This window comes from Nyctibius grandis, chromosome 7 (assembly GCF_013368605.1).
Source record: "Nyctibius grandis isolate bNycGra1 chromosome 7, bNycGra1.pri, whole genome shotgun sequence".
NCBI classification, from domain to species: Eukaryota; Metazoa; Chordata; class Aves; order Nyctibiiformes; family Nyctibiidae; genus Nyctibius; species Nyctibius grandis.
This window is the reverse complement of record NC_090664.1, coordinates 11,765,113-11,777,724: the sequence shown is the minus strand read 5'-3', so window position 1 is coordinate 11,777,724 and position 12,612 is coordinate 11,765,113. Positions and strand designations below refer to the sequence as shown.

At 41.9% G+C, this 12,612-nt stretch overlaps 1 protein-coding gene across 1 annotated transcript in view; it reads right to left on the bottom strand.

Moving 5' to 3' along the window:
• Nucleotides 1-7,427: 7,427 nt before the first annotated feature.
• Nucleotides 7,428-12,612, bottom strand: part of TRIM71 (tripartite motif containing 71) — a 61,364-nt gene continuing 56,179 nt past the window's right edge. The window contains exons 3-4 of the mRNA XM_068405514.1: nucleotides 11,592-11,726; nucleotides 7,428-8,879 (exon numbers count right to left, since the gene is read on the bottom strand). Coding sequence (XP_068261615.1) covers nucleotides 7,428-8,879; nucleotides 11,592-11,726 — 1,587 coding nt within the window. The remainder of the gene's footprint in view (nucleotides 8,880-11,591; nucleotides 11,727-12,612) is intronic.

The window sequence follows — 12,612 nt, the reverse complement described above, 5'->3', positions numbered from 1 at the left end:
AGCTGTTCAGCAGCACCCAGAGCCATCTTATAGTGCTCAGTGAGCTTCCAGGTTCTGTTTTTCTTCAGGGACATAGCACGGAGAAGCCAAGGGAATAAGGATGAATACCACAGAACCTTGCCCAGTTAGTCTTGAAACTCACCTGAGCAGCCTTCTGCCCTGCCTTCACAGGATCTTCTCCATCCATCCTTTCAACTTGAAGTCATCTCTCTACTGCTGCTATGTTGCCAGCTGCTCCAGCAGGAACAGCGAGCAATGGTCTGGTCAAGGATTTTGATGGACAAAGCATAGCATGGTGCTGAGCAGTCCTACAGTTGTACACAGCTGGGGCCAGAAAGCATCTCAGTTTTGAAGAGCTAGTGCAGTCAGCTCTTTCAGAGACTGGGATCCACTTCTACCCAGGCTGGGAACTCAGTCAGTGGCCTTAATTCTCAAACCTTACTTGCTGAAGAGTATCTTCCCCTGCTCACCATTTCTTTTCAAACTTTTTCCATAAGGAAAGAGAGCACTTTTTCTGCTTACCCAACTTACTCTGGCAGCCTGCTCTGCAAGATGCCAGATACACTGTTAAATATTCTGGTGTCTTTGCTTTAAAGTCCCACCCAGAAAAAGCATTACTTTCACAGTTGCAATAGTGAAAAAATGGAAACCTAGAAATGGATCTAACAAGGTTTAACCAGGAACTTTCTGGCAAAATACTGGAAAAACTGCATGGAGCACAGGTGGGGAGTCCAGTATCAAAGCCATTTCCTCCAGTCATGACAGGGAGGCCATTTTTTAACAGACCAGCCAACTGACAGTTTGACACTGCATCAAAACTACTTTTTGTTTGTTTGGTTGGTTGGTTTTGGGTTGTTTTTGTTTTTAAAAAAAATTACACTTCACTCCATAGCACCCCAACATTTTTCCTCTCTCCTTTCAAAGCAGGTGCTTCTGGTTAAAGTTTTCAGTAGTCATCAGCTGGAGGCAGCCAGGTTCAAATTCAGGCAAGTGCTTTTTCTTTTTTGCATCCTGACAGAAGAGACAGCTTTGGCTGGGTAATACAAAAACACACACACACAGAGATTTGCCATGAAAAAAACCTCACATTTATTTGATTAAACAAAAATAAAATAAACTGCATAGGAACATTTTAAAGTCCAGAGAGACACTGACTTTGTTTTAAGGCTGCCAGTAGCTGATACATCATCTCCTTGCTACATCCTTCAGCCTTCCCTATGGACCACAAAGATACATTCAGAAGCCTCCATTAACACAAGGGTTCTAACATTTTGCTCGCTTATTCTACGTAAAAGTTTGCACATAACCTGCCATGCTTTCTTCTCTGCGCTATTCCACATCTGATATCTAAAAATGTCACTTTTTTATCCAAGTAGAAATGTGATGCCCTTTTTGGAGCATGGAAGTTCTCGTCACAGCCTGTTTCATTATCAATTAGATATAAAAAGCTCTGAGCAGCTCATTAAAAGCAGAGCACTGTCTGTCCTGCTGAGACATTTTTATTGTTATTAGGAGAACAGCATGATTAATTGCTCAAGTAGAACAGAAACAGCTGCAACAGAAGGAAAAAACTACAGAACGAAATGACTCAAGATGCCCAACATCCAAGGACTGACAAAATCCTTCTGGATCCCAATGCAAACCTGCACTGAGGCAACGCTACTTGTAAAACTTCATTACCAGTGTATAAGATAGAGCCATACATCTACCGTCAATTAAACGAGGGGAGAACAAGGCACATTTGTGACATTGGTGTCATGTGGACCACCTCCATTTTGTTCAAGGCTTCCAATTTCTACTTCACTTAAATCGCAGGCGTGTGTTCAACACCCTCACTACTCCAAAGAACTGTGCACAAGAACCAAGCAAAAGAACTGTGCACAAGAACCAAGCAGCGCATGACAGGTAATGCACAGTACAAGAGTCACATACAGGAAGAAACCCCCACCAACTCAGGTGACTAAGCACACCTTACAAACTAGTTAAAAACTTTTTAGTCATTTTAGAAAAGAACCTAAAAACAAAACCCAGAAAGACATCTCTCCCTCTGAAGGAAAAACTACTACATTGTCTGAAAAGTACTCTACAAACCTATAGAAGGACTTTTTTTCTTTAAACTAGTCTGGTAGTTCAAAAGGAAGTTACTGAACTACATCACTACACAGACACTTAACATTCAGTCAGTAAGGCTCTACAAAGAGCTTAAAAAAATTATCTACCTGAGTTTGTAAGTTGATACAATCATTAATAGAAGGTCTAAGACCATGCAGGTACACAAAGCATTTTTAGAACCATTATTGGTTAAACAATGATGGAAAAAGATGCCAGTCTGGCTCGTTAACCCGTAAGATCACTTAGAGACATCAATGTACATTTTCCACCATAACATTTATCAAACCCAACATAGCCTATCGTTATTAGGGGTCTCCTGTACCCACTTCTGTCACCCCCTAAATATGAGCAGGGGAGGAAAAAAGATTTTTCAAATACAGTCACCTGAAAACGTGCTGCTGCAACTTCACTCCACAGGTAAAACAAGGGGCATGTTGCATGTCACTACTAAAGCTGCATAAAACTCCAACATACTGGTTTTAAACTGCCTCTCCTGAGAATGTCTGAACCTAAACTGCCCTCCAGGAATAGGAACTTTGTTGCTTTGTCATGGTGGAAAAAATCCCATTGAGTCAAGAAAGCTATGAATACAATCACCAAGTCCAAAAAAAAAAAATCAGGGTCTCATTCCCTTCAAGCATTTGGTATAGTGTTGTGTTTACAGCAATCGTAACGTTAGTCTTTCCAAACAGGATATACTTGTAGGCATGCATAAAAGTTTTTCTCTTGTAGAGAGAAGACCTAAAGGTCTTACAGACATAAGAACACTGCAAATAAACATGAAGTATGTCATGTCAGCTAGTAGTGTCATAATACTGAAAAAAGTTTACTTTTCCATACTTCGTAGTGAAAACAGAACAAACTCAAAAGTGTTTCAGGCATCTCGGTCCAGTTTGCCTGAACATATGAACATTTGGTTTTATTTACAGGTTCTCTAGGAAGGGCAGCTTAATGTTTCCATGGGCAGGCAGCAAAAACAAAAGCAAACAAAAGCAAGTCACCACATTGTACACACTTAGTATCTGTTTCAATTAAAATGCTCGTCCAACAGGCCGGATGAATCCTTCCCCCAGGCAGATTCTCAATTATTTCTCAAACCTGTCTGATGCTAAATTGAGGTAGATGATTTACTTCTGCAAAGTGAGGTAGAACTTCAAGAAAAAGATAGTGGCATCTCTAGTTGTGCATTTTGTACCACAGCAAACTGGGTTTCAAACTCCCAAGGACTCAAAGACCAAAGGTACAATATTTGTCTAACGCAAGTACCAGTGTTCATTTTTTATACAGCTCCAAACTGTTTGTCTAAATATCTCTATCTTTAAATACCCTATTACCTTTTGGCACCATTTGGCTTACACTCCTTGAAAAAAAAAAAAAAACACACCAAAAAAAACCAAACCACAAACTACCACAACAAAATACTTTGGCACAATACTTTTTTTTAAACCAGAACTGAACAAAGAAATCTTGTGATCAAAGGTATGGCAAGTCAATCCTATAAACTTGCTCTCTTCAGAAATTAATTTTGGTTTAACTGCAATGTAACAGACTGGGCCCACCTTCATGCCATTCCAAGGGAATGCCACATCCAAGTGCCTTGTTCTTCCTTCTCCCAACTTGGTTACGTCTGGCCCCAATACGCATTACTTTTCAGGTGTTGTCCTCCTTCCCTTGCTTTCTTTACAAGTTTAAGGTTTATGGGCTTCCTTAAATAGGTTATCTTTAAAAGGTACTAAATAAAAAGGAGTGAATTATCTGAAGGACCTGCATTATCAAGTACTGAGTCTGCTTCAGTTTGCTACTGAAGTTCCTGCTTAAATAGTTCTGAGAAAGGACAAGATTTCTTCATAGGCTGAACCCAAACCAGCCACGCTGACTGCTGCTAACATTTTGTCAAGCAAAAAGTTTGCTGAGAGCCACTGGTTTAACCTGGCACAGTGAAATTCCTTTGGGAGTTCTAGTAGCCAGGTCTGTCACCCACATCTGTTGTTCCCCAATGTCAGACTAAGAGAAAGAGGCAGAAGCTCACCTCACCCTTCTCCAGGCCACTACCACTAGTTCAGAAAATTATTCTGAATGCTTGTTCAGTTTGCAATCCAGCTTCAAACCCTTGCTGCTTCTCTCTGCACGCTTTCACCATGTATATTATGGGGCATTAACCTGAGAACATGCATAGCCTGAGAACATGTATGGAAAAACAGAGAAAGGTCTGAATCTCATTTAAGTATTACTTTTTAAAAGCCCCTATGGGGCATCTGATGTTGGCATTGTATATTATCACTACTTATTTTCATTGCATATAAAACACTCCATTTTATAAGCTACACTACCACTTTTCAATGAGACCAAGCGTGCTTAGCACTATCTAGGACAAAGATAAGGAATTAATTTGGGTAGCTAAATAGTAGTGTTTTTAAAACGAAAAAGCTTCCCAACACATGAGGTCAAACACTTGAGGTTTGGTTTGTAGGCAAATCCCACTGAATCAAATAGACAGCAACTGAGGAAGAGTTAAAGTCATTCCTCTTCCTGACAGAGCTGGACTGGGGGGTTGTGCAATGGCTCCATATAAAATAGCAAAGGGCAACTTCAGTGTCTGTCACCTTCTGCACGGTGCAGGCTGGAGAGGGGCAAAAAGGTTTCTGCAGTTCAACACAATCCTGAATGCACACTTAACTTTTTTTTAATGCCTGGAAAAAAGTCCCTTCTAGTCCCAGAGAAGGGGGGAACCCAACAAGCATTAAAGCACAGGAGCATTTCTAGTATACTCCAACACTGTCAGCCACTCTGGTCAAGGTATTAAGAGACCTGGCATTTTTATTAAGACATGATAGGATAAATGCAAGGACACTGCAAACTAAACATTAAAGCTTTTTAAACCAGTTTTCTTTGGTATTTAGATCTTGCAGGCTATTTGTTTTCACAGCCCAAGTAGCAAATAATTCTTGGAGTAATACAAGACAAACCTGGACATCTGTCACAACTGTAGGCCACCCCCAAGAAGGGAGGCATGTACACAAGCAGAACTTGAAAGAAGCTGAAGGTAAACTAGCTTGCTCTCATACCCATATTTTGAGTGGCCACACAAATTTAATGACAGACATCTGTATAAAACATCATCCTTTAAAGACTATTTTTAAACCATGCTATCCTAAGATTAAGCCCAATTGAAACATACTGCTTTGAAGAGTTTGCTTCCTTGAGGCTTTGGCTGAAAGGCAGCACAGTTATTTCTGTTTAATTTCAGTGTTTTTTCCTTACCCTTCTTTCAAAAGAGGTTTTGCCATCTCATGAATCTGTCTGTCTCTTTCTGGTCCTTTAGTTTAAGCCTCCTCTAAAGTGGCAGCTATCCGTCTGCACACATCATTGGGATTTCTACAAAACCCAGAAAGTTAACACTCCTTGGAGGGGAAAAGCAGCAAGAAGGAAAGTGCACCTTGTGATTTCTCACAAACTTGTGAAGAGCCTTTCAGTCTCAGGTCACTTTTGTGCATGGTGGCGGCTGGCAGAGAGATGAACCCTTTCCTTGAAGGATGGTTAAAGCTCTCCAGACTTTTTGATAACGACCATGTTTATGTTTCAGAGATCTTCTCTTGCAAACAGTAAGGTAAATCCCATGTTATTGCCAAGCCTAAGAGTACTGATACATTAATTTTTCCGCTGCAGAGAGACAGAAAAGCCCTCTGTTCCCTACTTTAACCATTCTTGTTTGCCATGAAAGGCTTCACCCAGAGGGTGAAGCAACAGCTCTGCAGAGACCATATCTGCATTAACAGCTAAACTGGAACGCAAGAAATTGAAGAATAAAACCAAATAGTTCCAGGGACTCAAAGTCACATTTTGCTAAAGAGATCTCTATTCTTCCAAAAGTTTCTGCTTCTTAGAAACGCTGTTTTTATATCCCCAAAAGGGTTAACTTCTCCCTGCCTCCAAGCTTTTAAAGATCATATACATTTATTTTTACACAGAATTCTTTGGTACTGCCCTAGAAAAAAAGCAGCAAAGTGTCATCTCTATGCAGTTTGCCATATGCTGGTATTGGTAACTTTTCACTTGGATCTGTAGCAAGAGATAGGTGGAGCTACAGGCCCACCCCACCCTAAAAACTACAGTAGATCTTCCTGAATTTTTCAGTCCAGCTCTTTGGGGAAGCCAGAAGATAAAAAAAAAAATCTATTTTTGTCACTGATAAGAGTTATTGCAATCCTCCTTAAACACAAAAAACTGTTCACTTCTCCAAAACGCACCCTGAATCTCCAAAGCTGTGCTTATTTCTTACTTTTGGAAAGAGGTACCACTTCTGTTCTAACAAATCCATCAAACGTTACTTCCTTAAAGTCTCTCTATGGGGAGGGGCAAAAAAAGCTAGTCATTTCACAAGAAAGTAAATCAAAAAGGTTTGGTTTTCCCTGTCTCAATGCTCCTCGTAACCTCTTCTGTTATCCAGATTAGGTGCACTGAGAAAAGAAATAGTAACTTTTTAAAAACTAATTTAGCTTTCAGGTGAAAAAGGTAAAAAGAAATACTCAATGACAGGCTACATTAAAGGAAGCCTTGCTTTTTATCTAAATTTTACAATGACTGCACTAAACCACTAAAATGAACAATTTGGTTTAAACTTAAAGAATTTTTGTGCATTTTCATCGGCTTCACTTTGTGCTGTTGGATTACTGTGTTTCAGAAAAAAATACACAGAAATGCCAAAAAGATGCAAACTTGCTCTTCCCGGCGAGTGAATCCCACTCACTTTCACAAAATGTTCAAAGTCTTCTGGGAACAAGACTCTGTGCTCACCAGTAAATCAAACACACTGAGGTATAAAAAGGAGAACAGGAAAAAGTTCTCTGCTGCAGCAGCAATTCAAAAAAAACCAAAAGTCCCCCCTCCCATGTCCCCACCCACAGAACTGCAGTATGGTCAAGAACACAAATTCTCTACAAACACCTACTACCATTATCGCCATTAAAAAAGTTACACAGAGCCTTTTTTGGCTTAGGTCTACAGAACTCACCACACAAACCACCTAATGTGCACAGCAACACTTGTTTGTGCATGAAACCCCATCGGGGGGGAGAGGTAAAACGTTCTGAACTGTAAGTGTGTGGGGATGGGGAGGAAGAGAGAAACCGGGGAGGGGAAGGGAGGACAATGAGGTAGATAGAATTCAACTTTACAGGCTCACTCCCTGCAGAAAAGATAAGTACATTCATCTGTAAAAAAAATAAAGATGAGGTAGGTTTGAATTAACGTTGTATTTTTTCATTTTCTCTTAGAAGAATTTCCCTGAGACAGTTTCTTCCTAATTCAAACACAGATTAGAAGACAAGAATTCGATTGTTTCCAAAGTCGACCACAACAATCATGCCATCAGGGGTGACGGCGATACCCGAAGGACGGTCCATCTGACCGAAGCCGCTTCCCTGAGTGCCAAACTTGCATAAAAAGCTACCATTTGACTCAAATATCTGCACCCGGTGGTTCCTGGAATCGGCCACAATGATGCGCCCCTCTTGATCCACTGCCACTCCCTGTGGGCGCAGGAACTGGCCATTGCCGGTGCCCTCCGAGCCCAGAAAGCGTGCTGACTGGCAATCTGGATGGATGACCAGAAGGCGATGGTTGTTGAAGTCTGTCACTACCAAGTGGCCCTCATGATTGAAAGTCACACCTCTGGGGGAATCAAAGTGCTTCCAGAGTGCCCCTTCGAAGCCATACTTGTTAAGAAACACACCGTCAGGCCCAAACAGCTGAACGCGATGGTTCCGCGTATCAGAGACCAGGATCTTGCCCTCTGCGTTGACAGCCACATCCCATGGGTAATTGAACTGCCCGTTCTTTGTTCCTTTCTCTCCAAACTTCAGAATGAACTGCCCCTCAAACGTGAAGATCTGGATGCGATGATTGTCCTTGTCGGCCACAACGATCCTACGCGAGATGTCACAGGCCACACCGGCGGGGCGATCGAACTGGCCTGGCCGGGAGCCCAGCGTGCCAAACTTGTGATGGAAGGTCCCGCATGGTTTGAACACCTGGATGCGGTTATTACTGCGGTCAGCAACAATGATGTAGCCTTCTTTGTCTACACTAACCCCCCAGGGGCGGCAGAGTTTGCCGTCACTATCTCCCTCGCTGCCAAAGGAGAGCCCCGGCAGCCCAATGCCTATGTAGCTGCGCCCAGATTTCACCACCACTTTGAAGGGGCTGTTCTCAATGTGTTGGTTGCACATCATCACAGATACCAGGTGCTCTCCCTCTAGCTGTGGACGGTAGCTGACCAGGTAGGTCCCGTTCTGCTGATCGCTGACATCTGCCCCGAAAAGGTTTCCATCTGGGCCCATCACCACTGCAGAGATCATGTCACCTCCTGAAAGGCGAGGCTCACCATCATGGTCATAGCCTATTACTGTGAAAGAGGCCACTTTGCCCTGCAGTGCACGCTTGAGGCCCTCCCCAGTGGCTTTGGTCAGAGGAGCAAAAGCCCCGCTGCTGACAAAGCCCATTGATTTAATGGCCATATACAATGCCTGGTCAGGGGGAGTGAACATAATCCTATCATCTTCCTGTGGCTGGAGAAGGCCTCTCACATTCTTCAGCTCCTGCACCTGAGCCAGCATGCGGTCCCGAGCTAGAAGAATATCCATGGTGCGACCCTCCTCCAGGACCTGCTGAACAGCACTAATGGTGTTGTCCAGCTTATTTAGGTTCTGACGTAACTTTTCAACTTGCAAGTAGAGTGACTTAGCCTTGACTTGACGAATCTTTTCCACCTTGGAGGGGGGGCAAGGGGGAGAAAAGCACACTTACATCAGGAAAGACAACCCGCAACACAAACATTTCGTAATGTCACTCTTCTATGTAAAAACCAGTTGTGCAGTTGACATAGAACGTCAGAACAAGCCTCTAAAAGCTGTGACATAGAGAAGCAGAAATGAGGAAAAGTCATTGTTTATCCAAATTCAGGATTATTATTCTCTCCCAGCCTCCAGCCAAAAATCATACATTCTTACTCTGCAGATCTGCTGCATCAGACTGCCATCTAAAAGGAAGAGTCACTTGCTTACTGATAATGATTCGCTTCCCCAAATGCTATTCTGTTTTCTAGTTGGAAGCTACTTGACAGATCATCTGAAGGTACGCCTTATTTAGATGCCAGGGAGAACAGAGGTTACTGTAGGCTCTCAAAGAACAGAGGCTGAGGCTTCTCTAACCAGAATCTAGACCAATTTCAGAAGGTGGGCTGTTATCACTCAAAGCTGAGGCTAGGAGTCAGCATCAGCTAATGCACATAGGTTTCTATCATTCCCCTGCCTGCCAGAACTGTTTTAATGTATAACTGGATAATACCAGACATCTACTACAGAGATTTTTAGGGTCCAATTATTTTAACATTTTCTTGAAAACACTGGCAAGTCATGCTGAGCTAATGCTTCACAATAGGATGCTTTATAATGTCACTTCAAATGACAGAAGGCTGCTGCCAGTCACTGCTTGGGGGACTGAAACTCAAGCAAAAATGGTTTGTTTGTAGCTATTTTATATAAGCCCGTGTTTCTCTTTACTTGTGAAAAACCACTTTAGACCATCTGGCAAAGATACCTGCCTTGTAAAACTAATGAAACATATAATTGGTTTATTGTTGCAAAAATACATTTCCTTATGTCTGAATACCTGCTTGGCTGCAGAACAATACCAGCAATGTATTTTAATGAGGGACAACTCACTGTCTGAAGACTCCTTGACTAGATAACAGATGTACAAACAGGCTGTTTCATTTAAAGGTACAGCATGCAGGTTTACAAGACTTAAAATAGTCAGAGATGCTTCCTCCAACAGATAATCCTTGGCCTCAGCTTTGGTACCCAAAATTATTCACTAACACACTCCATGTGAGGGCTTAAAACACTTGGCTTTATTTTCTAGAATGATTTCCCACCACCACCACGTTTCCTTCTTAAAATAATGTTTTATAACCTGAAGAGAACTTGCTCTCAGTGCAGACATTCCAATTAAGTGCATTTATGCAGCCTCTTGGGATACAAATAGCTTCGGGGCAGCTCTTACTTCTCCTGTACTAGGAATGCCTCAAAAGAGAAGGCCGCCAAACTTCTTGGGGAAGGCTAACAGTGGAAAGTGAACTCATCTCCCTCAATCCAAATAGCTCAGAAAAAGCAGCATTAGAAGTACAGTAGCTATATAAAGTGCATTTTTAATCTTGCCACTGACATTTATAAAAGAACTACAGAAAACCAAACTTCTCTTTTAGGGTATTAGTCTCCCAGTAGTTCCATACAATAAACTCTTAGAGTGGTCATTTTGCAGGAAACGGGTATTAAACCAGAAAATTACTGTTCCAATCAATGTTGACAGAGAAGAGGCGGGGGAGAACTACTTCAGCAGGAGGGCTCTGCTTCTTGGCAGCATGTGCCTCGCCAACCACATGTACATGCCATCCTGCTTGGCTTGGCTAGTACAGGCAGCAGCCACACAGCACTTGGTTTCCTGCCACACTTTACCTGGTGCAACTGCACATTATAGGAGCATTCCCAACTTACTCCTAAACTTTTCCCATCTTGATGGCACATTTTTGCTCCCCTATACCAGTACTAGCAATCACATGGTCATAAGTCTGAGTCACTGATCTAAAAGACCTAATCCAACAGCAGAGCAGGTTTCTGTTCAGTTCTGCAAGCGGGACCCAAAGGGCTAAGCCAAAGTGATCTCTGCTAAACAAGCAGAGAAGAGCCATGACCACTAAGTTGCCTTTCTGGAATAAGAAACTTTGCTGTTACTTCCTCTCCGAATACCACAAATGCATTGTGGCTGAAGTGAGTGCAGTAGCTTGGGATTGTGCAGATACTCTTGCTGGAGAGTATTCTTTTCTTCTACTAGTAGTTAAAAAAAAAATAAATCAGAGGGACACTACCTTCATTGAGAGTAACGTTAAGTTTTTAGATGTGAGGACAATTTAAAGTTAGTCTTGCAGAATTTCTACTAGTCTTTCTGAAAAAGGACACAGTATACACAGCTTTGCTCCTTTATGAAGAGTGGATCATGTAAGAAAACCCATATGCTACATACCTAATTCTACAGCAACATATTAAAGAGGTTTTAAAAACATTCTTTAAGCAAGGTGTTTAAAGGAGACTTCTCCTCTCATCAGTAAGGAGAAGTGAGGCACAGCTGCTCTGCCAGCAGAGGGAGTGCCCAGCCTACTTCTGGGGCTCAGCTTGTGTGATAATACCATCATCCCTACAAAAACCCAACCAGGTTCTCAGATTAAGAGATACCTTCAGCACAAAACCAACATGGGCCAGAATCCAGCATTCTGCTACCTACAGAAAAAATGAGTTCACAGTAGTGTTTCAATTCAATGTTCCTTGGAAGGATACCAGAATCTGGCCATCTACTAGTTAAAAAGCATGTTTTCAGTTTGAAAAGGCACTTGTCAGCAGTTCAAGCCACAAATGTAAGGTGCGTACCTTCCAAAGCAGCTCACACTCCCGCTCTTCCAAGGCTTTCTTATGTCTAGTAGTCACTGCTTTGACTTCAGATTGTACCACCTTTGCTTTCATCTCAACCTGCTCTGCCACAGCCTGGGCCTGTTCAATACTCAGCTGGGGAGAAAAACAAAGAAAAAAGAGACAACACACTTAGGGCTCAACCAAAGAAATTAGAAATGCATCCAAGGACTGCTGCTTACATTTCACTATGCCTTCAGATAAAGGCATAACATGACAACTCGTTTTACCAGGCCTTTACCCGTTTGATACATCAGAGCCTGAAAACTGACATAGTTTTTTAAATACATCTGTGACAGAGTTTGCACTTTCGTTGTACCGCGCACCAACACCACAGGAGTAAATTCCCTGCGCAATTCCAGCAAGCAGCGAGTATGAACTCAAACAAGAGACTCAGAAATTCAGTCATGTTTCTTACATATAGGGAGCCCAGTTTGTCTCGTCCCTCAAAATGATTCAGACTGTTGTTGGGTGATGGTTCTGCTTCTTGTAAGAAATGACACTGTAGGAAACAGACTGTTTTATCTATGCATCTGAGCTGTACAGAAATGCCCTTAACAGAATGTGAAATTAATAATTTTTTAAAGAAAAAACAACTATTAGATGGTTATAATTAGAAAGTATTCATATAGTTATTCACACCTTGGATAGATACCAAATTCTTTCTAATATAACCTTTTAATACTAGTGTTTTAAATACATTCTGTAGTAGTACTCTGCAAATACGCAGAATGCATCTGGCAGGAACATGTAGACTATCCAAACATGGTTTCTCCCCTCAAAGAGAAAATTGTTTCCTTTAAGAATGCTTTCCAAACTGCTCCTGGTTTCACAAAATATTACAGAAAAGGGCATAAAACCAAACAAGATAAAGAGCAGGCAACTCTGAAGGTCCCAATAGAAACAGTTCCATGGCATCAGTTAACTGAACCTTTTCAACGCCTTTGTCATACAGAGAACCAGCTGTAACATACCGATGAGA